The sequence below is a fragment of the Tachypleus tridentatus genome, chromosome 12, assembly GCF_004210375.1.
Source record: "Tachypleus tridentatus isolate NWPU-2018 chromosome 12, ASM421037v1, whole genome shotgun sequence".
NCBI lineage: Eukaryota > Metazoa > Arthropoda > Merostomata > Xiphosura > Limulidae > Tachypleus > Tachypleus tridentatus.
Genome location: NC_134836.1, coordinates 83,050,639 through 83,076,634, shown reverse-complemented (window position 1 = coordinate 83,076,634; position 25,996 = coordinate 83,050,639). Strand labels below are relative to the sequence as shown.

The window sequence follows — 25,996 nt, the reverse complement described above, 5'->3', positions numbered from 1 at the left end:
TGGCAGAGTAGCTCATAGAACAACCCAAAGTTTTTGTTTTTATAAAGAACAAACTTTTGGATCATAGCTATGTCATTTCTTTACTGACTTAAACTAATTACAGTTTTGGACTCAGACGACTGCACCTTTTCAACTGATGTATCTCACCATGCTCAAAGTCTAATATATTAATTTAATCAGGCCCAAAAAAATTTCAATTTGAGAGTAATCAGGTAGAGGTCCTTTAATATCAATGTATATGAACGAATTTAATTTTTTTGAACTACTGATAGCTGTCATGCTCTTTCAATTGACTTGAGGTTTATCCTTTCAATGTATACATTACATATAACAAAAACCTCATTTTACAGTACCAACCAACAACTGTTATTCTGGAACTGACTGTAGCATTCTCTGTTGCTTGTTTGACTACAGCAATTAGGGTTATTTCTTACCTAATATAGTTATATATACAGTTTAATTGTATTTAGGTCTTCCTATTATGTTTTAGTTAATCATGTATTAATTATGTTTAAAATAAACAATTAAAGGTTTAAACATTTCTTAAATATACATCACACTCTGTGTCCATTCTCAAGGCTTATGATGAGTTGAAGGAAAATCTTGTGAAAGGGTTCACCAAAATGTGTTGGTTCCTAATATGTCTGCCACTTCACTTGAAATCATGGATAATTTTAGTAAATGTCTTCTCTTTCAACCTTCAATTAAATGCTAATTCAATTAAATCTACTATCTTAACATTCTTGAAAAGAACTCATTTTGTTTTAGGTTTCACCTAATATATTTTGATTCTACAAAATAAAATTGAGATTTATAACAGCAAGAAAATGTGTGCGTTTTTATTAATGGGTAAAAAAAGAGCACTGGTTCCCTCAAACAAGTATTTTATAATACTATTCTAGCTTCAGGTTGTGATAACATAAAATGCAGTTTGAAAAACTTCCATTTACAAAAGAAACCAAAATTAATCACAACACTAAAGTAATTCATAGCCTTTTTAAAAGTTTTAAAAAACACACAAGAAAAAGACTTACTTTCTTTCATTTCTCTTTTCCTTATCTTTACGTTTTTCTTTACTTCTTGATTTATCTTTATCTTTTCCCTTGTCACGTCGATGTCTTTGCTCATGCTCTTTACTTCTGCTTCTACTTCTTTTCCGTTTTTCCCTGCTACGCGAACGTCTGTGTCTTTCTCTGCTTCTGGATCGAGATCTGAACAAATATTTTCAATACAACAGTCAATTTCAATCATTACAACACTTAACCTAATTAATCTGGGATAACTGGATGGGAATAGCCTTAACAATGTCATGTAATAAAGGAATCTTGGAATGATAGTTAATCAACCTCTTAAGCCAACCAAATTGCATGCTGTTGCTAGTGATGGGGCAAATAGTATTTTTGGCTGTATCTATAGAAATATTGAATAAAAGTCTAAAGAGATTATAGTTTCATTGTATAGGTTACCATGTCACATTTAGATTATGTTCAGTCTTGGGCTCCTTACCTTAGGAAGGACATTGAACTGTTTGAAAGGGATCATTGGAGGGTTACTACAATGAAGCCTGGGATGGAGGAATTGTCATACAAGAGACTGAAATATCTTAGTTTACCACAAAATAAAATTATTTGAAATTTACTATTGTAAGAAAATATATTTGTTTTTATTAATAGGTAACAAATGTGTGTTAGTATCCTAAAACAAATATTGTATAACACTATTATAAGGGGATTCAATTGAAATGTTTAAGATTGTAAAGGGTACTGATAGTGTTGATGATTCATCTTTTTTTAATACTTGTTTATGTATTAAAGTTTCAAATAGCCTAAAACTGAATTAAATTGTTATTTAGATTTAGAAGTTTGATTAATGTCAATATACATCCAATTTAAAATACTTGTAAATGAGACTGATACACATAGTTCCTTTCTTTTTAATACAAAAATATTTTAATATAAAAACAATACAATTTACAATAACTGTTATTACAAATAATGATGTACATACAAAAGTTTTACAAACTTAAAAACAATACTGACTCTTCTCTCTGGCCTGGAACTGAATATCTAATTGATGGTTCACAACAAGCGAATTCAATTGATACAGATAGAATTTACTTAACAGGGAGCTTGTTAGTTCTCCATTGGATTTTCCATTGAGAAAGTTATACAATATTTTTATAAAAATACTAGCATTTGACATAAACCCACTGAAAAATGGTTTGCAATGTTCAAAATTTTTAACCCCAATTAATAAAGTGTTTATCACAGTAATAGCTTCCAAGGCTTATAGTATGCCATCTATAGCAAACAAACAATATAAGATATCAGTGATGCCGAGAAAACCCACTTGTAGAGAAATATATATGTAAAAATGGCTCGTTTGGGTTGAGAAAATATAATATAAGCCATCTTTTGGCACATCGTGTTACTTATGTTTATAGATGTGAGGAGAGTTTCTAGAAATTTCAGCCTGCACAGCAATATTGATGATACACTAATGTTTACATACATACATTCTTGACTCTTACACTCAAGTATATTCTACAACTTTAGTAATAGGTGAGAATTTTGCTATACAGATTTAGCAGTACAAAGTTATGTACACTTCTAAATACAAATGTAACTTAAAATTGATATTAAAATAGATATATAACAGTTAATCCATCACACATCCCTTCTTAAAGAATTAAACATTGGCATTAGACAATTTTTAACTACTATATAAACGCATTGCAAACAATTATCTTTAACAATTATTTGCAATGTGTATATAAAAATTCAATAACCATGATAGCACATAAACATAATCAATACAAGCTTATAATCAAAAAATTATATAACTTGGAAAAGTATATCAGCACAAATGTTATCAACCCTCTTTGACCTGAATTATTCTTGAATCATACTCCTGTAATAATAAAAGTCAATTTAAAATGTCTGTTTCTGCCCCTCATTAGGTTAAAAAATGTAAATGAGTTATGATCAGGGAAAATGAACAACACATTGTTCTGATGCAGATACATACACATCAAAATGATCTAAAGCTAGTACAAAAGCAATATTTCTTTTTCCATGGTACAATAATTATTTTGGTGACAAACTTTTTACAAAAAGTGATTGTTAGAGAATAGCATCAGCACCACAATCACTGACATCAACAGCTAATGCAAAAGGCTTACCAAAGTTACGTGCCATCAATATAGGGTAAGTGCACAATAAAGATGTGACTTTTTCAAAATCAGATTGGTATGTTTCAGACCACTTGAACTTTTGTTTTTCTTCAATAGGTTTGTTAATTGCGCAGTGATGTCAGAAGAATTTTTACAAAACTTTCTGTAGTAACCAGCTATTCCCAAAAAATCTCAAACTTCTTGTTGGTAGGAGCTGGATAATTCACAATACAATCAATTTTGATCTGAGTGTCAGAATTACTCAGTTTGATGTTGCATTCATCTACAACTTTTTCAAACTTACAGGAGTTTCAGTCAAAGTGACTGTCATCAGTATCAGCAAAACACTCAATGGCTAAAATATTTTTGGATGAATCTCAAATGCAATATGGTTTCAACATATTGACGACACAACTGGGTAACCTTTAAACAATCAGGTGTCTTACAATATAGTCTGTAACATTAACTTACTAAACAACCTCATACAGACTATGATACCTAGTTTCAAGTGGAAGTGCCATTGTGAGTAACAATACTAAAACTATGTCATCAGGGCAGAACTTAAGCTTTTCAGTTTTGCAGTCATAAATATTTTTCAATTTAGCTTAGGATGACTTCAAATTTTTTCAAGCCAATTCACAAGTATGTAAGAGTCTGAACCAAAACTTGGAAATGTAGTCCAAGAAGTGCATTTCTCTTGGATCTTCTAACCATTGTTCCTTCAACAACTTCAAAGGACCATGGTATGAATGGCCAAACATCAACTCGAATGGGCTGAACCTTACAAAATTTCTGAACCAACTCATGAATAGCAAATAATAAAAAATTAACTCTTTGGTCCCAATCCTTCTCATTACTGATATAACTCTGCATCATATTTTTTTGCGTGTTTGAAGAGCACCTTGTAATTCTAAATGGTACAAAATAAATTTGATCTGTTTAGCACCAAGATAATAACTTGCTGAAATGACACCTACATAAACTTTGATCTCTGATCACAATGAAATTTTTCATGCACACCAACAAAAGTGAAGAAATTAATCAAAGCCTTAGAAATATTTTGAAACATTTCTCAAATTCATGGAATTGAATGGATGCACACATGATTGTCAACACTTATTAATTTCCTGACTGAGTTTTTGGTAAAGGCCCAACACAATCAACAATCCCATGATGAAGGATTTTTGAAAGCTGGGATAGGTTTCAAAGAAGTAACAGGAACTTTATGGTTAGATTTTCCAACCAATTGACAGGTATAAAACTGAAAAACATCCTGCCTAATGTTGGGCCAAAAGAAATGTTGCATAATTTTTCTCATCTTATTGACATCTAAGTTACCTCCCATATGGAGGTTCATGGGCAACGTAATTTCTTAAACTTAGCTAGAGTCACAACACAAGAGGAAAAATACATCAAGATTCTCCTCAACAAAGCCATACTTATATGAAACAGTGATTGGCTTGCAAACCATTTTGGATTCACCAACAACTTGTCACCAATGTGCATAGGATTACACCATTAATCAAAATAAACTTCTTCATGGACAATTTCCATACAAGTTTGCTTGCATTAAACCTATGCCATAAATCCAGCTCACCAAAAATTAATTTGTAACAACCCTCTGCTTTCTTTCATCTAGCCACTCTTCTGTCACTTTTTGAACGTTAAGTTTGGGTGGTTGGTTGGTTTGGTGTTTTATAGCAAAACATCTGGGAAAAAGTTGAAATTAAAGTAAAATAAAATAAAGTTTAATTTTTGAAATAATAAAACAACATAAATAACTGTCTGCAGCAGTAAGAGAAAAACTACAGTAATACAAGTTGTAAAGGACTTTCTGTAGCATAATTGTAATTATCATAACTCACCAGGAAGACTAACAGGAAGTTCAAAAAACCAAGTTAGTCCCCTGAAGTTGGCCTTTCCAGTCCTGGTTCCAAGTTATTTGACGTTACAACCATTTTCTAATTTTAAATCGAACTACATGTACATTGATTCTTAAAAGGGAATCACATTAAAAAAAGGTCTAATGTATAAATCAAAAAACATAAAAAAGATTAATGGCATTTAAAAAACTAAAAACTTTTCTAAGGTGGATAATGTCATCATCACCACCAATAACACTGTCCAACATTACCAAAAAACCATGGGACAGAACATGTTTAAAATGGTGCCATCGTTGGGAATCATAGCAATAGCAAGACAGTAAAATGTGGCTTATTATGGCCTGAGTGGTACACAGGCAACACATTAGTGCACCAGTTGCAAATAAAAGAAAATGATGAGCTAAAAAATGTGACCAATGGGTAGTCTAGTTATAACAACTTCCTCTTTCCAATCCTTACAGAAGCAAGATGGCCAAAGTCCAATAGAGAGTTTCATTTGGAAAAGCTTGTTTTCACCTTGCTCATTCCAAGTCGACTGCCAACTGGCACAGAACCAAGCCTTGAATACAGGACCATATTCCATATATGGAACAGGCACAGCAGTGATAGTGCTAGAACAGACAAATTTAGCTGCGGTGTCGACAAGCTCGTTCCCACAAATACCAATGTGGCCTGGTATCCAGAAAAAACTGGATAGAAGTAGTTGTTAAAAAGAAATGGGCCAGTCAGTTTTGAATATTGGCAAAAACAGGGTGTGAACTAAAGTGAAGAAATTCCAGGGCCAGTAGAGAACTAAGCAAATCAGTATAAATAGTGCAATTTGAAAACTGCTTAGCTTCTATGTGATCCAGGACACACATCAGGGAACCATGACATGATGTCTTCGAGTGACTGAACAGCTGACACAGGAAACATCAAAGAGGGTTTGGAATGTATGGCCGTACCCTGCAACCAAGATAACCTGCCTTGATGGCGGCAGGTGGACGTGGTAATGTAAATGTCAAAACGAGGATATTGGTTGGCATCGTAATTCCATCTTCGCGAGTGGAGATACTCCTCACTGCAGAAACTCCTTGAGTGGAGAAACCTGCGAGAATCTCTGACTCAGGGCTGTTCTTCAAATCCCTCTCAACAATAACTCCTTGTGATGAATGCAAAGTAGATGAGGTGTAACATTAATAGGGATATCCCCAATTGCCTTTGAATTCAAGAGGTGTTCACTGTATTGAGATGTGGATATTTCCACCAGTATGTCACCAGATTGAAACTTCTTATTTACTTTGGAGAGCCAGCAAGTCCCTCCAGTCCCTTCTGAATAAAAAAGGGGGACATTTGCCTTAAGGGTTTGTCTTAAAGAGAATGAAAGATAAGAAATTGAGGTACAACAGGTGGTACAGATGTTGAAGATTGCTGCTCACAAACTTCAACAAGTGGGTGGATGTTTAGATCCCAGAGGAGGTAAACTGAAAGAACAGAACCTTCCGTAGGAGGTCCCCTCACCATGTACAGGAATCCACAACAAGGGGAGAGCAAATGTATAAAAATATATGTGCCCAAGGTAGTAGATGAAAACTATCAAATTTACTTACACGTTAATCTGCAACATGACAAAAAAATAAAGTACAAGAAAATAATGAAAATGCCCAAAGCAATAATACAAATATGTGAATCACATATTCATTATTTTAATTATATATTATTTCTCTTTCTTTTATCTATTTTGATTTATAAATTAACACTATACAATCTTTGGTATTTCAGTTTGGTCTTAACTAAAATAAAGTACAACTGTTTTGTACATTTACTTCTGAATTTTATCAACTAAAGTGATACAAGTAAAAATCATTCACAGTTAGCTTTTCTATGAAGATAGCAAGCTTGAAAGCATACGAGGGCTGTTCAAAAAATATGTGGACTGTTTGAATTGTGCGGCTCCAGTTGGTTCCAGGGTGTCGCTAGGTTCGCACAGATCAGCTGATTACAACGCCATTTCCCGATTGCAGATATCTTCATTTGTGTATTAGCTACGCGGTTTTAAGTGAAGTGCGATTTTTTCGTTTGGCAAATTTCAGAATGAATGACCTGAAGGAGTAATGACTTGCTGTGAAATTTTGTGTTAAACTTGGAAAATCTGCAACTGAAACTTTTGCTATGCTTAACACGACTTACGGTGATGTTGCTATGAAGTGTACGGCATGTTTCAAGTGGCATGAACGTTTTAAGGATGGTCGACAGTCCATTGAAGATGATGAGCGTCCTGGACGTCCTTCCACGTCAACTGACGACCCACACTTCGACAAAATCAACACCTTGGTGCAGGCAAATCGACGTCTGACTGTCAGGGAGCTGGCTGAAGAGTGTGGGATATCAGTTGGATCTTGTTACGAGATTTTGACCGAAAAATTGAAGATGCACCATGTTGCTGGGAAATTCAGCCCTCAGAACTCTCGTGTTTTTGGCCAAACACTCGATCACTGTTCTTCCCCACCCCCCTACTCACCTGACCTTGCTCCTTGCAATTTTTTTCTTGTTCCCCAAACTCAAAAGACCCTTGAAAGGAAGAAGATTTGAGACGATTCCTGAGATTAAGGCAAATGCGACGAAGGAGTTGGAGGACATCACAAAAGAAGCGTACCAGGACTGTTTCAACAAGTGAAAACACCGTTGGGATAAGTGTGTGCGTTGGGGAGGAGAGTACTTTGAAGGGGTCCCAGACCTGTAACTTCTAAATAAAGTACATTTTGTTTTATGACGTCGGTCCTCATTTTTTTGAACAGACCTCGTATGTACACTTATTTTACTGATACACTTAAATTCCTTCAAGATCTGTAATAAACTTTTAATTTGCTTTAGATGAAAAAGAAAGATTGTATAACAAGTAAAAACATAAAATTAGAACTGATAAGACAAATTGTTGCATATAATCATACAACAGTATTTTTTCTTTTTTTAATGTTTTGGACAGTTTTTCCCTGTTGTATAAACCTTGTTTTTAAAGAATGAAACTAATTTTTCCAATACAGCAACATTTTGCATGCATAAAAACAAACTACTTGTGGAAAGAATCTTTCTTGTCTAAGTGAAGGTAAATTTTCCAAAACACAAAATTACCAAAAATGCACACACATACTTTTTTTCTTTAACATATCAATTCCCTTCTTTATGAGCAATTGAAAAGTAATTTGTTGCCTGAAACAGATAAAACTAATACTTTCAAGAACAGACTGACAATTTAGTTGGTCGACCCTGTAAATGTAATACAGTCATAGTACATCAGAATTATACTCAAAATCTAATTAAACAACTTTGTTATCAATGTAATAAAAGTCAATTAGAAGTGGTGTCAAAATGTAATTAAAAGTTCATCTTTTACTATTTTGTATGTTGTAACTGCAAACAAAAATAAAAATATTTGAATCTTCAGTTTTCCATTTCACATGATGAATCTGGCTTTAAACACTCCCTACCAGAATTTTCTAAGATTACAAATATGCTGCTGAGACTTAATTCCAATTAGAAAGAAAAATTATTTATAAATGTCAAACAAGAATTTAAAATTCAGATATCCCAACTTCTTGATTTACTGAGATATTAATACATTTTTGAAACTCACTGGAAGCTTACTCATTTCTTGAGCATTTCAAACCAATTATTACATTGGTTATAAACATGAACATATTATAATAGACAAATATTCTGACTGTTTGTTTATATTTGTTAATTGAATGTAACAGTTTACAAGAAAAACTCAATATGCTGAATAGTCACTCTTCCTAACAATAAGAAGTTAACATTTTCCTAAATTGAAAATGTATTTTCAATAATACTTACCTCTACTTATAGTCATTCTTTGACCTCCAAGGTTTCAACAATGTCCATCCAGGCATTTGATTTTCTTTCACTTCCTTAACTCTTTTATATCCCCTCTCAAATGTCTCTGACAATATCCTCTTCACATATGTCAAAACACTCTTCTATCCTGGTGCTATATATAAGCACACCTTTCGTGTAATATTAACACTTTTTCAAGATAAACAACATCTCAGTCACTTACATTGGCTCTTGGTGGAGGGGAAGGGCAGGTGAGCATCAGTGGAGGTAAGTATTAGTAAAAATACATTTTCAATTCAAGAAAATGTTAAGATTCAAAACATACTCACCATCTACTAACATTAGAGCTAGAATCCTACACTGAGAAAATGGAGAAGCCAGTGCAGGAATTACCCATACAGAAAGCATCTGCGTATACAAGTAGTTTAGAAAGATGGTACACAAATGAGGAAACTGCATTACACCCTGAAGAGGTATGCTCTTTACCCAGTGCACAGTTCATGCAACAAGAGTGGAAATAGTACAAATGTTTATCATTAGAGGCCAGCCCCAACCAGACAGCTCATGTTTCACAACTCTGCATTAAAGATTAAAAAGGTCTTTGATCCTACATCCCACATTGGTCTACATTGTTAGATATAGATATACATATGATCAGATACCAACCTATAGTCATGGAATAAAGCATTCCAAACCACCAGAAACACAATGAGAAAGTATGCAAAATCCAAGCAGACAAAGTTTGAAAAGCAACACACCAGGCTTAAAATGACAGGGGATTGAGTCTGCAATACTTAATGAATGGAACAGAACTCATCCATGGACAAGCACTCCCAACCAGACAGCTTCACATAAAATCTGAACTGGTATTACAAGTAATTCCAGTGTAGGATGGTGCTGCTTCTATCAACATCTGGACAAAACATCTAGGGATATGGGTATAAGGGCCTCAACCTTTCTCCTCTTTTCCAAGAGTGGAGAAAATTCACTCAAACACTCTGGAGAAAAAGTCCCTGTCCACAACCCCAGTGACTGGAAATTGGGTGAAGTAAGAACTCCCTTGCTCCATAAGTAGTACCTGGGGTGTTAATGTGCACTACAGATTCCTGAGGAACAGTGCTCTGGCAGTATTACAGCAGATGAACCTAGTTAATTAAAGTTTTAAAAGCAAACTGGCCCTGATTAATTCAATCTGATGATCAGTAGGGATGGGCAGAATCCCCCTTTACATTTCAGTGATGTCGAGAAAACCCACTTGTAGAGAAATATATATGTAAAAACGGCTCGTTTGGGTTGAGAAATTTTTTTACGTAGAGGAGTGAACAATGTTTCGACCTTCTTCGGTCATTGTCAGGTTCACAAAGAAAAAGAGAGGTAACTGACCGGAAGCTCACCACATGATTGAGAGGGGTTGTGTAATGAGTGTCGGAATGTAGAGGTCGTGCTTAAATGTTTGAGTATATAATTTTATTTATTTTATTATTTATTATATTATTTTTAATACAGGTATAAAGATGTTCCTTTGTATTTGTTTATTTTGGGCTTAAGTTGTTACATAAGTAAGGCTTCTTTAATTTTCGTTTGTTTATGTTTGTTTCTTTATTTAGTATTTGAGTGATTTCTATGGTTATGTTGTGTTTATTTTATTTTAAGTGTTCAAAAATGTGTGAAGGAGACTTTTTATGTTCTTTGAATCTGGTTTCCATTTTTCTACTTGTTTCTCCAATATAGAAGTCGTGGCAGTTATCACATCATATTTTATAAATAATGTTGGTGTGATGTTTGTCAGTGTAGTTTTTACATAGTATAGACCTCAGTTTTGTGTCTGGTTTTTGAATAAATTTGGTATTAACTGGAATGTCATATTTTGTTACTAGTTTTTGCCAAATGTTGGTTATTTTTCTGCTGATGTCGGGGAATATATGGTATGCAGCAGTATATGGTTTCGTGATTTTTTGATTCGTGAGACATATTTACTTTTGTTGGTTGATTTTGCTTTCTGTCCAAGCATGTGCGTATCATGTTTTCTACGGTTTGTGGAGGAAACGTGTTGATGTTGATGAAGTATTGTTTTATTTTGTGTAATTCGTTGTTAATTTCATCTGGTGAGCATAGTTTTATGGCTGTGTGTATTTGGTTTCTTAGTATGTTGAGTTTTTGTTTTGTTTCATGTGCTGAGTCCCAAGGAATGTATAGTCCAGTATGGATGATTTTTCGGTGGATTTCTGTTTTAAATTGTGTATCGGTTCTTGTAATTTTGAGGTTAAGAAATGATATTTGATTGCTTCCTTCTTGTTCACATGTGAAGTTGATGTTGGGATGTATAGCGTTAATGTGATTGAAAAAAAATTAAGTGTGTGTTCTGTAGATGTGAATCCCGCAATTGTGTCATCTACATATCTGTACCAGTATAGTGGTGGATGTAATGCTGTGTTTCAACTTGTGTCATAAAAATATTGGCTAGAACTGGTGATACTGGGTTGCCCATGTTTAGGCCATTTGTTTGTATAATGACATCATTTTTAATGACGGGTAGGGGAAGTGGCTGGAGAACCCGTCTGTTTATGACCACGTCTTTTTTCCTTACTGTCCTTATTCAGAGGAGGTCTATCAATCTCCATGGAGCCTGCCCTGGGTCGATTGGGCATGTCTTTGTTATTGGAAAAAGATTCCAGTAACTGAGGATGCAAACGAATGATTGTTTTGCCTCTTGGGGTGGGAGAAAAAGATGTATCAGAAAAAATGTCTGTATTTGAAACCGAAGGATGTGGATCTTGAGATTTGTTGGACTGTATGGGAGGAACAGAAATGGGTGTGGAAGTCAATTCATCAACCTTTTTAACTATGGAGGTCAAAAGGCTTTTCATTTGTTTAAAAACGATTCTCTTGGAGGCACAGAGAGCAATCTGTCTGCACTCCCACTATAGTTGTGGAACAAAGTGCAGCAGCATATGTCTGAGATGGAGTGGCGGTCAGCAATTTTCGAGCCTCAGGATAACTAATGTTATGAGTCGTTTTCAAACACTGCACCTCTTTTTCCTACAACCATTTTGGGCAAGAATGAAAGTAGGAAGGGCGAGAACCATTGCAGTTGACGCAATGTGGGTCCATGTCACATTCATAGGCATCGTGGTCCTTGCCACTACAACGAGCACATGTCAAGGAACCACGACATGATGTCTTTGAATGGCCGAACCTCTGACATTGGAAACATCGGAGAGGGTTTGGAATGTATGGCCGTACCCTGCAAATTAGATAACCTGCCTTGATGGTGGCAGGTGCATGTGATGATGTAAATGTCAAAACGAAGGTATCTGTTGGCAGTGTAACTCCATCTTTGCGAGTGGAGATGCTCCTCACTGCAGAAACTCCTTGAGTGGAGAGACCAGCGAGAATCTCTGGCGCAGGGATGCTCTTCAAATCTCTGTCCACAATAATTTCTTGTGACAAGTTTAAGGTAGCATGAGGCATAACTTCAGTAGGTATATTTCCAATTGCCTTTGAATGCAAGAAAAGTTCACTGTGTTGGGTTGTGGATGTTTGAGCTAATATGTCTTCAGATCAAAGCTTCTTTACTGATTTTGGAGAGCCAACAAGACCCTCTCGTCCCTTCTGAATAAAAAAGGGGGATATTTGCCCTAAAGGTTTTTCTGAAAGAGAATGTAATATAAGAAAATGAGGTACGTGTGTTACAGATGTTGAAGATTGGTGCTCAGAGTCTTCAAGACATGATCGTTTACCTATTGACTGTTTTTTTCACTATTTTATTTAAATTTTTTGAAGGAGGATCCATAGGAAAAAAGAAAAATTTCGGTACCCACTGACCCCACCCACCATGGAGCCCTACGAGGGGATGCACTACAATGTCATGCAAAGACAATACAGCAACGTCAGGGTTTTGTGAGCACTATACCCAAACACCAGCTTCAGGCACAATGTCCACAACACCCATTGAGAACTTCCAACACTGGTACTTAGTTGACTCTAGCCCATGTGGACCAGCCGACTGACCTAAGGAGGGCCACCCAAAGGCTGTCCATCTACAGGAATTCAAGGCCAAAGTGATGTGTTAGGGTTGGACCCCTGAACCACCAGGATCCTCTCCTCCCCTTCACGGGTTGCCACGCACGGGAAACACGTGGGTGGATGTTTAGATCCCAGAGAAAGTAACAAGACAGAACAGAACCTTCCCTGGGAGGCCCCTCACCACATACAGGAATTCACACCAAGGGAACACTGGAAAAAATAAGAGTCCAAATTCTCTCCAGACTGACCTGGATCATCACCAAAAGTCATCTTGAAACACCTGGAGAGATGTCCATGGACTCAATATATATTTCCATCTCACAATGGATCAAATCACAGACAGCCTCCACTGAAAATGTCCCTCTACTCTCAATGTTTGATACACTAGACATTAGAGGTGGAACATATGACAGCCAATCAACCTCCATACTGGAAACAATAATCTGCAAATACATGATGATAAAATAGTTTGTTGCAATTTTTTAAAAATAATCATTAATATTAAATATCAGTTATAACAAAAGTCACTAGGTGGCAGTCAAATCTTAGCCAAGTAAGTGACTTATGACAGCATTTCCTACAGAAACCCTTTTTGAAATGCTTTTTCTGGAAAAAGTATTAACATTATCTGAATGAGATGCTTATATATAGTACCAGGATAGAGGGCTCACTGACGGTAGAAAGGATATTGCCAAAGGCATTTGAATAGGTTATAAAAGACCAGAGTAAGCAAGAAAAAAAATACAATGCTTAGATGGGCAAAGCTGAAACACTGGAGGTCAAAGAATAGCTACAGTACCAGCAGATTTTGGGATTTTGTTAACCTATATAAAGCTCAGTTAGAAAGCCAGATAAATTATAGCAGTTTCAGGACATTATATTTTGGTGCCCGAAATGTTTTTCGTGTTGTAAAATGCATATCTGAAAGCAATGTGAACTAATTTTTTTAAAACCAACATAGTGAGAAAGAAGTTGTGTTACGAAAGCACAACCTAAAATATCTCTTTTTACGTCATTGCTTTTGTGAAAAATATAAACAATTTAAAAATGTATATGTATAAAAACCAAGAAATTCAGCACTTACTTTGATTGTGTGGCCTTCTGCACTTGAGTGCATAGTTTAACAAGACTTATTTCAGTGTTGGTGTCCAAAAATAATTAATGTAACTTTCAGTTGTACATTTTATACAAAAAATATATCAAGCACTTGAACACAAACTGATTAAGTTATAAACCAAAACAAACAAACTAGCTTGTTAACATCAGAAAACACATTTATGTAATGAATTTGTAAAAATCTGACTTACTTAAATATACATTATAACTCAGAAAAATATCAATTTATAAATTAAGTTATAGAACTATAAATAATAGCTGAGTCAGAAACTAAGTTGTATAATTATATGACTATTACATCAAAAACCAAAACAAAAAAGCTTCCTTTATGTACAAGAAAGGAAAAAGTTCTTTTAACATTACATAATTTCAGAGACTCAAATATTAAGAAATTTCAGTTACTAGGTATAGCAAATATTCTATTACAATGACATTTTTAAAATATTTTTCTAGGAAGGTCTCTTCTGCTTTTTCTTTTCTTTTGCTGGTAATTGGCTAAACTTACCTACGACGTTTCTCTCCTTTTTCACGATCTTTGTCCTGTTTCTTTATTTCAACTGATAACTTAACAGATTCTTCTTCAATTCCCATAATTCTCTAAAAACTTTTTTCTGAAAACAAAAAATCATCAGACACTTACTTTATCTTCACTTCCCATTCAACAAAATTAAATATGGTACACATTAAATACTTTAATACACAAAATTTTGTATAATGACTTCAAGTAAAGTACCTTCATGGATCTACCTATATATTCAAGGCAAATTTAGTTAAAATTAAATTCCTATTTCTCTAATCTACTTAATTTGAGCAGCAGGAAATGTCACAGGTTGCACCTTCCAATTTGCAATGGAATTATAAATTATCATTGCATTTACCCATAGTTAATCAAGAATTGTGAGAAAAATGTTTCATGACAGCTATGTTGATAAAAGTTTGAGAATTAATGGGACATATTTATTGTTATTCTGTTTCTTAACTTTACACAGCTCCATTTAATAAAATTAATAGCTTCTAAGAGCAAACACAAGAATGTAAGCATTTATAAAATGTTTAAAATAATTGTGTATAATGTTAGCAACAAAAGGTTGAAAGGAGATAAACATTTATATCTCAGGCAGTTCACTTGAAATATAAACACTTGTAATAATTCACATACATCTGAGATATTTTGCTAGTCTTAACTATTCCCACACAAGTCATGGGTCAAAGGCCATGGCATCACATTTGTTGACTCACATTCAAAATATTATTCAACTACTATTTTATGAAATTACACAAGTTTAGTATCAAACTATAATTTATAATTCAAATTTGGTATTATAAATTAGTTAATTTCTTAAGTTTAAAGTAATTTAAAAAAATCTAATTTTTTTATTTCTTTGATATTTTTAATGTAGCAGTGGTTCAAATTATGCCTGTGATATCAAAATACAAAGTCTATAGTTTCATACCAATAAGAAACTCAAATTACTGACATTAAAAAGCTAGAATATTAAATAGAAACATCCTATCTTTTCTGTTTGCTGAGATATTATGCATGTACTAAATCAAACATATGATCCTTATACACAATCTTATCTGCGGCCCACAAATAACCAAATAAAAGCTCAGTGTCCCCTAGTGGCTTTCTCAGCCATTTTCAGGTATTACAACATCATTTTGTTCTTTGATACAAATCTTCAGGCCAGTAGGGTGAGTCTTTAGTCAGCTCAAAATTCCTTTTTTTTTTTAACCTAAGCTTGATAAATTAGTAGAATTCTATTCTATGATATTGATACAGTAATTTATTATTTTTTTGTTTCCTTTAAATCAGGGGTTCCCAACCTTTTGGCACTCGCAACATGAAAATGTAATTGATGAAATAAAATTAATGTTATCCCAAGCTACTTCTAACAAGGCTTCGCGACTTCCCTGCCAAGGCTTCGCGACCCCCCGGTTGGGAACCCCTGCTTTAAATATATATGTAAAATCTAAAAAAAATATTTCCTTTCACATTCTCCACATGCAAAAGTTTTCAGGCATTGAAAATTCTGATGAGTAGCAAAGCACTACAAAAGTTAAAAAGACCTGATAAAGTTCTTGCATAAGAAAAATATAATTACTGCATTATTGAACTACACTTTGGCAATTCATGATGATTGAAGTTGTCTGTTTGGGGCTTGATAATCATGTTTTGTAGTTTACTGTTAAAAAATAACTGGAATAAAAATTAAAGATTTAAGATGATTGGTTGGTTGGTTTGGTGTTTTATGGAACAAAGCAATTAGGCTATCTGTACCAAACATCTGATAAAAAGTTAAAATTAAAGTAAAATTATTAAAATTCATAAAAGGAAATTACTGTAAAACAAAACAAAGTTTAAAAAACATAAATAGCTTTAAAACCAATTTTTATACCTAGTCTAAAGCAGTAAGAGAAAAACTACAGTAATACAGGTTGTAAAGGACTTTCAGTAGAATAATTGTAATTATCATAACTTGCCAAGAAGAATAACAGGTAAGTTCATAAATCACCGTTAGTCACCTGAAGTTGGGTTTTCCAGTCTTGGTTTCAAGTTATTTGATGTTATGGCTATTTTCTAATTTTAAATTGAACTACATATACTTTGAGTCTTAAAAAGGAATCACATTAATAAAGGTCTAATGTATAAATGAAAAAAAAACTTAAATAGCATTAAAAAGATTAATGGCCTTTAAAAAGCTAAAAACATTTCCAAAGTGGACTGTGTCACTATCACCACAAATGCTGTCTAATGTTATGGATAAACCTTGAGACAGAACATGTTTAAAATGGTGCATCATTAAGAGCCATAATGAAGGCAAGACAGTAAAATGTGGTTTATTGCGACCTGAGTGTTACAGAGATATCACATTGGTGCATCAGTCCCAGATTAAAAAAACTGTGACAAATGCATAGTCTAGTTAGATCTTCCTCTTTCTGCTCCTTACAGAAGCAAGATAGTGAAAGTCCAATAAAGGGTTTCATCTGGAAAAGCTTGTTTTCATGTTGCTAACTCCAAGTCGACTGCCAACTGGCACAGAGCAGCACCTTGAATACAGAACCATAGTCCATGTATGGAGCAGGCACAGCAGTGGAAGGGCCAGAGTAAATAGATATAGCTGCAGTGTCAGAGAGCTTTTTCCCACAAATACAAACATGGCCCGGTATCCAGAAAAACTGGATAGATGTTAAAGAGTAATGGGCCAGTCAGTTTTGAATATCAGTGAGAATAAGGTGTGAATCAACGTGAAGCAATTCCAGGTCCAGTACAGATCTAAACGAGTCAGAAAAAATAGTGCAATATGAGTACTGCTTAGCTTCTGTGTGATACAGGGCAAGAGAAATGGCATACAGTTCAGCAGTAAACACAGAAGCTGTAGAGGGGATTCTGCGTGCAACCATCAAATGAAAACAAGCCATTGCAGAGCCCACACAGTCACCTGATTTCGAACCTACTATATAATTGGAAGGATGGTTCGACAGGTGTTCATCAAATAACATACAGTATTTCCAATCAAGTGTGTCTGCTTCACTCAGATGATTTAAAGAAAGGCCACATTTGAGGACTGTAAGAAGCCATGGTGGAATGGGCTGACCAGTAAATACAGCAATGTTATCCAATGACAAACCTAATTCATCAAACTGTGCCTAGATATGAAGGACAAAAGGAGCAATGGCAGATCGTTTGTTTTAAAAACGTATGGTCCACTGAAGAAATAAAATGCAACCCTAGATGGGATGCTTTGTTAAGGAACAAAGCTTTAAACCATATAGTAAAGTCAGTTGCAAATAGCTGAGGTGGAAAGAAGGTTCATGAAACTCTGTGTATAAGCTCTGTACCAGGGAAGTGTGAAAAGCTCTAGTACAGAGCCATAGACCAATGATCTATAGTCAAGTTTCAACTGAATAAGAGCATGATATATCTGCAGCACAGAACTTTAATCTGCTCCTCAAGTGGTGGAAGAGAGGGCACTGAGGATGTTCAAATCTTGTATATTTGACCCACTGCTGCTTTACGTGTAGTATAAAGGTCAGCTTACGGGCAAAGATAAGCCACAAGAGCTTTGTCTTAGGGACCACAACTAACACAACTTCATCGATACGGAGTTGAGGATAAATGTAAATACTTCATTGGTGGCAAAAGTGCATTCAAATGGTTTTAGAGAGAGAGAAGTTAAAGCCATTTGCTGTGGTCCACTTCAGTAAACGAAGGAGGGCAGTCTGTAGCTGCCTCTCAAGATACTTCATGATCGCTAATTGACATGAGATGTGAAAGTCGTTGACATAGAGCCCATTTGCAACAGTAAGAGGGATTTGTTCTGTGTTGGCATTAATCTTTATACTGAAAAATGTGACACTCAAAACACAGCCCTCAGAGACTCCAAGTTCCTGTAGAAAAGAATGGGAAAGTGTCGAACACACACAAACTTGGAATCTCCTGTCCATTAAAAATTGTTTAATAAACATGGATAAATGGCCACGTAACCCATATGTATGGAGGTCTCGCAAATCGCCATACCTCCATGTTGTGTCATAAGCCTTCTCAATGTCAAAGAATATTGATACAAGATGTTGGCATTTGAGAAAGGCTTCTCTGACTGATGTTTCAAGTCGAATTAGGTGGTCTGTGGTGGAGTGCTGTCATTGAAACCCACACTGGGTAAACGAGAAAAAGACTGATTCGAGGAACCAAACAAAAGAAATATTAACCATCCTCTCTAAGGTCTTACAGAGATAGCTCATCAAAGCACTTGGATGGTGATTTGAAGGAACCTTGGGATCATTCCCAGGCTGAGAGAAAGGTAAGACAATACTCCAGCACCTGGTACCAAGAAAAACAACCTTCTGCTAGATCCACTTAAAAATAATCAGAAGAACAACAAGAGAAGCAGGAGATGTATAGTACAGCGTTCCGTAGTGTACATCAGGTCCAACCAATGTACTGCCAGATTACGTTCCACCAGTGTAAAGGGATGATTATAGTCATAGAGAGAATCAGCTCAAAAGGAAAAAGGTGATCGCTCTGCCCGAGTCTGAATGGCTAAAACGATGGAGGATGAAGCAGAAGTGCTAGATATCTGGCAAAACCTTTCACCTAGACCATTTCACCTGTCCATTAAAAATTTTTCTATGAAAATGACCAAATGGCCATGTATCCCATATATATGGAGGACTTGCAAAATGCCATACCTCCATGTTGTATCATAAGTCTTCTCAATGTCAAGGAATATTGACAAAAAATGTTGGTGTTTGAGAAAGGCTTCTCTAATTGATGTTTCAAGTCAAATTAGATGGTCCTATGGTGGACCACTGTTGTCAGAATCCACAATGGGTGGGCGAGATGAGGTTGTTTGATTAGAGGAACCAAACAAGACTAACATTAACCATCCTTTCTAAGGCCTTAAAGAGACAGCTCCTAAAAGCAACTGGATGGTAGTTTGAAGGAATCTTGGGATCCTTTCCAGGTTTAGAGAAAAGTAGGACAATAGCCTGGTGCCAGGCAGAAAAAAATATTCTCCTGCCAGATCAGGTTAAAAACAATCAGAAGAGAAGCAAGAGTTAGGTGGTGCAGCATTTCATAGTATACATCATCATGTCCGACCAATGTACTGCTAGACCGATGAAGGGCCAGTTTGAGTTCCACCAGTGTAAAGGAAAGATTACAGTCACAGAGGCAATTAGCTCAAAGGAAAGAGATGATTGATCATAAGTCTCTCCAGGCAGCAGGTAGAGAAAACAAACAGTGGTGGTACAACCCAAGAAAACACGGATGGCTATGGCCTCCAAGGGTGTGTCAAGTGACAAAGACAGGGTGAGCACATGCTGATCAACCAAGAGTGCCATCCCTCCATGCACTCCTCCATCACAGAGCCTGTCATTTCTGTACAAGGAAAACCACCAAAAGGTGACTGTATCAGCAGGTTTCAGAAATGTTCGCTGTAAGGAAAGACATACAGGATGGTAGGAAGCAATCAGTGTTTTGATGTCATCCACATTATAATGTAAACCTCAACAGTTCCATTGTATCAAGGTGGCCATTTTTATTTATGTTAAGGCAAATTCGGTGGAGAACATTTCTGTTTACAACCACATTTTTTTTTCTTTACTGTCTTTATTCAAGAGAGGTCTATAGACCTCCACGGATCCTGCCCTGGGTCAATCGGGCAGGTCCTTTATGTTAGAAGAGGATTCTAGTGACTGAGGACATGAATGAATGATCCTTTTGCATGTTGGGGTGGGAAAAGAAGATGTACCAGAGGAAATGCCCATACCTGGAACCAAAGGAAGTGGATCTTGTGATTTTCTGGAATGCATGTTAGGGACAGAGATGGGTGTTGACAATGATTCATTAATTTTTTTAACCATGGAGGTCAAAAGACTTTTCATTTGGTTTGAGAATGATTCTTTTGGAGGCACAGAGTGATTCATCTGTTCTTCCACTGTAGCAGTGGAACATAGTACAGCAGCATATGTTTCAGATGAAGTGGTGGACTGCAACTTTCGAGCCTCAGGGTAAGTAATGTTTTGAATCATTTCCAAATCTGCACCTTATTTTCTTCCAACTATTTAGGGCAAGAACGAAAGTAGAACAGGTGACACCCATTACAATCGACACAATGAGGATCCACTTCATACTCATAGGCATCGTGGTTCTTTCCACCACAATGAGCACACGTCAAGAAACCATGACATGATGTCTTTGAGTGACCGAACAGCTGACACTGGAAACATCTGAGAGGGTTTGGAACATATGGCCGTACGCTGCAATTAAGATAACCTTCCTTGATGGTGGCAGGTGGACTTGGTGATGCAAATGTCAGAATGAGGACATTGTTTGGCATCCCAATTCCATCTTTATGAGTGGAGATACACCTCACTGCAGAAACTCCTTGAGTGGAGAAACCTGTGAGAATCTCTGACTCAGGGCTGTTCTTTAAATCCCTCTCAACAATAACTCCTTGTGATGAATTCAAAGTAGCATGAGGTGTAACCTCAATAGCTTTATCCCAAATCACCTTTGAATGCAAGAGGTCACTGTGTTGAGATATGGATGTTTCCACCAGTATGTCACCAGAGCAAAGCTTCTTTACTGACTTTGGAGAGCCAGCAAGTCCCTCTAGTCCCTTCTGAATGAAGGAAAATATCTGCCCTAAAGGTTTGTCTGAAAGAAAATGTAGTATAAGAAAATGAGGTACAACAGGTGTTACAGATGTTGAAGATTGCTGCTCAGAATCTTCAAGACATGGTCGTTTACCAATGGACTGTTTTTTTTATTATTTATTTAAGTTTTTATTTGGAGGATCCATAATAAAAAAGGAATATTTTGGTACCCACTGACCCCACCCACCATGGAGCCCTATAAGGGGATGCACTAGAATGCAGCAATGTCAGTGTTTCGTGAGCACTATACCCAAACACTAGCATCAGATGCAATGTTCACAACATCTGTTGAGAACATCCAACACTGGTACTTAGTTGACTCTAGCCCAAATGGACCAGCCAACTGACCCTAAAGGGGCCACTCCAATGTTGCCCATCTACAGGAATTCAAGGCCAAAGCAGTGTGTTAGGGTTGGACCCCTCAATCACAGGGATCCTTTTCTTTCCCTTCTCAAGTCATCATGCACAGCAAACAAGTAGGTGGATGTTTAGATCCCAGAGGAGGTAAACTGAAAGAACAGAACTTTCCCTGGGATGTCCTCTCACCAGGTACAAGAATCCACATAGAGGGGAATTAAGATGAAATCATATCAGCACTTCTTAACATGTTATTAAATATGTAGCCAACCATTAATGTCCACTGGGTATCAAACTGTAAATAATTCAGAGTTTGGAATTATACTTTTAAGTTACAATTTAAAATTAAATATTAAAAAACACACCTAAATATTGATTTCTGTGTGTGCTATTGTATGTGTAGCACTGGTTCAAATTAGACGTCTGTGATGAGTCTATAGTTTCACATAAAACAGAAACTCAAATTACTGATATTTAAAGTCTAGAATATAAAATAAAGATCTCACCTTTTCTATGTGATATCACTAATGAAGTTAATCAAAAAACAATGGCCCCCACTCACCTACTTCAATTTTGGGAAATGGTCCCTTATATACATTGAATTCTATACATGACATGTGAATAATCAATTAATAGCTCAGAATGTTCAACAAATGGTTTTTTTCCAGCCATTTTCAAATATAATGGCATCACCTCTTTCTTTTGAGACCAACATTTTTTGTGGTAAGTTGAGTCTTTTACCTTTTTTTTTTAACCTACATACAGATTCATTACCTAAGCTGGATAAATTATAATTGATTTCTATCGATCTAGTAATTTATTATTTTTTTAGTTATTCAAATGTGTATATAAAAAACCTAAATTAAATATTTTGTTTCACATCCTCTACATGTAAAATTTTTAAAGGTTTAGCAATCAATGACTAGCAATAACAGAGTACAAAGCTCTTAACTAGAAGAGAGAATGTTTCTTTATTTACTGTTCTATGTTTTATGAAAAATAAGTTTAAAATCCCATTTGTAAAAAGTGATATTTTATCTACTGTATGTATTATAACTGAAACATGATTGTATTTTTCAAAATACTAATCCACTAAAACATAGCAAAGACAGGCCACTTTGTAAAGACTAAAGGTCAGTTTTATATTACTGAATATGGTAACATTAGTCATGCGCACTGCATCATTGTAACTTCTATCTTAGCCAACAATGGCTGAAAGATCAATAAAAATAATAATTAAATATAAACATACAATGTTATGCCATTTAAACTACCTAAACTAATAATAAGCACTTGAGTTATAATTTATAGTGTTTCTAGAAAGAAAAACACATACTTTATATTATACTGACTCCCTCATTTTTTAGTGGTCACAAGATTGGTTAAATCTATTGAACACGTACAAATATTAATTTGATATTGAAAATAGCATATAAAATATTGTTTTTTCTTTAAAAATCATTTTACTATTATCTGTAGGTTATTAAGATTTCACATGTGAATATTAAACTGAAAGCAAGAGTAATATTAACAATAGTACGAACACTCACAGCAATTCCATTAGTACAGGGTTGCCCGTAGGTCTCTACCCCCTCCATATATCTTATGTATCCAGTGTATCTGTGTGCTGTCCCTCATTTTCGATGCATAATATTATGCGACGCCATGTTCTGCGAGACATTTTCCTCAACATGACAGGGGTTATTGTTACAAATGCCGCGGTAACAGCTACCTTCAACTCATCATTAGTATTATAACGTATTATTATTAACGTAGTATTATATTATTATATGGATGGGTAGGGTCTTACGGGCCACCCTGTATAATACTAAAACTAACATAACACTGAGCCAAGTTGAGTATAAAACTAAACCCAATAGCTGTTGTAATTTACGCTCCCTCCATACTCAGTATTTAAGCAGTAGTACTAAATATTTAAATAGCTCATCCAACCATCTACAATAGTCAAAACAATTCAAAAACATAAACTTACCTCATTACTTCAATTCAATACATTATATAATAAAGCTCAGCACCTAATCGCGTACTAGGAGCTAGAACGACACCTGGAAAATATATATATAACGTATACTTTAAAATACATAGCTTTAAATATTTACTAATATGGCGAGTAAATTATAAATATAAATTTTAAGGATACACCAACGAATTCCTGTTAAAGCATTTCATTTCAAGATTCAAGCAATTAATATTAGTATTTTTTTTTTAAAATAAAACAGTTAAAAGAAAGTAAATGATCACTATCGTTTAATGTAGGTGTACCTTGGAAAGACAGCGCTAAGTCTGTGGATTTCCAACGCTAAAATCCCGCGTTCGAACACCCGCGGTGAACACAACAGATAATCCAATACAGTTTTGACACGAAACAAACAAAAAACTAAGGTAGGTTGAGCGTTGCGAATTGGTTTTATATATGGAACAGAGAATTATAAAACCCCTTGTTCAAATTCACTTTCAGCCACAGGTGTTTTATAAGGGTGGCTTTCATTCTCGCTTTTCGGACGTGACAAGTAGTTGTATATGGAGGACAGCAAAGGCTGAGTCTTGTGGTTACTGACCTAGCAGCTTAGCTTATGCATTGCATAACGTGATATTTAAGTTGAAAATATGTGGTTATTTTTCTTGAATATTGATTAGGCATTTGTATTTTCATGTCTGTTTGCTTTAGGTTGTAATTTTTAAAGTGTTTTTATTGAAAATTGTGTATCTATTGGACTAAATAATTCACTTTTCTGTGTATAATGATGTTACTTAATATTTTATGCATATACGGGAAATGATCTTTAACTGTTGTTTTGTTTAATCACATGATTTACTATTAATATTACAGTTTGTTTCTTATTTGGTCTGATGTACTGTTCTTACTTATTTTAATTCTGGGGAGAAGGAATTCAACTAGTACCTGTCAGTATCCATGATCCTTAGCATAAGGACTTATTTGATCTGCTTTTCGTCCAACCTGTATGCTTTCCATCATACTTTAAGAAAGCAGACATGTCACCAAGTTCACAATCTAAACAATAATTAATTATTCTTCAAATTACTTGATTACTTGTAGGTCTTATTGGTAAGAATATTATGAGGAGAAGCTGTTTAGCAGATTTTATACCAATCATTATTAAATCAATCAAGAAATATCGCCTAGCTGTTTAATAAGTATGAATGGTCAATAATTACAAGGATATCCAAATAATATATTTCATTGACTGATATGCTGTGATACGTACCCGGCTGCGATATGAAGACACACAAGTCTCCCGTTGGTAGAGTGGTAAGTCTACGGAGTTACAACGCTAAAATCAGCGATTCGATTCCCCTTGGTGGACAAAGCAGATAACCTGATGTGGCTTTGCTATAAAAATCCATCCCCACAAGACACACAATGTTTTTTGTTGTTCAAATACAATGGAGAATCAAAACAAGACAGCTATGATAAGTTTAGAATTATGAAAGTTGTCTGTTTAATACATATTTGTTTCTCTACAACCATCTGAATAAAACACATTTCTTCTGTGTGGATTTAATATGTGTTCCAATATATATTTAATTATTTTATTAAAATTAAATATAATGAATTGAGAGCATTTGTCTTTGTTTAAAATAGCCCCAAATTAATGTATTTTACGTTTTTAATCAGAAAAACTGTCCTTTTTTAGGTGCCGGTTCAGATGAGTGCGATGCGAGGTTACCATTATTTTTTCAGTGTGCGTGAGCGCAAAAAGTTTGGGATCCACTGACAAACATGAACAAAATCCTTTCTTTCTTATATTCATATACAGGGCAGTCCAGAAAAATGTACCCACATTTTGATTTCCCATATGTCTATAGTAAATGAACCTACAAGCCAGAAATACATCTTTATTAATATTTTTCTCACAGCAGATTAACTGTACATATATTGCAGCATTACTTGAAATGATCAAATTTAGCTCCACCAGCATTCAAATAACCACGAGTTCTATGACGAACTGTCTGACATGCTGTTACGCAATGTTCAATACTGATTCAATGTAAATAATTTGTAATATGTTGCTTTAATTATCAAATGGTTTGGGGTTTATTTTTATACATTGTGCAATACAAATAAATATTTTAAAATAGATATACAGAAATTACTTAACTTAAAAATTGGGTCTACTTTTTTGGGCACTGTATAGTATCAGCACTTTCTTGTTGAGAATTTCCTCCATGGACTTCAATGCAGAGTTTTCGTTAAACAGTGGCACTTGCCATAATTTTATTTGGCAATGCCCCAGTTCTTCAGCTGGTGTTTTTAAAAATCAGAATAGAAAACCATGATTGATATCACAGTCAAACGATAAAAAATTTCGCGCCTATAGTTTCGAGACCGAATTTTTAAACACCTGACAAATGATGCCTCTGAGTATTTTAATTTAATATTACAGTATTATTCTATTGTTTTTAA

At 35.0% G+C, this 25,996-nt stretch overlaps 1 protein-coding gene across 1 annotated transcript in view; it reads right to left on the bottom strand.

Moving 5' to 3' along the window:
* The window catches only part of LOC143233827 (putative ATP-dependent RNA helicase DDX23), a 76,102-nt gene extending 52,442 nt beyond the window's left edge, over positions 1–23,660 (bottom strand). Inside the window, exons 1-3 of the mRNA XM_076470552.1 lie at positions 23,543–23,660; positions 14,534–14,639; positions 1,035–1,211 (exon numbers count right to left, since the gene is read on the bottom strand). Of these exons, the coding sequence (XP_076326667.1) occupies positions 1,035–1,211; positions 14,534–14,619 (263 nt within the window). The 5' untranslated portion in view covers positions 14,620–14,639; positions 23,543–23,660. The remainder of the gene's footprint in view (positions 1–1,034; positions 1,212–14,533; positions 14,640–23,542) is intronic.
* Between the last annotated feature and the right edge of the window lie 2,336 nt (positions 23,661–25,996).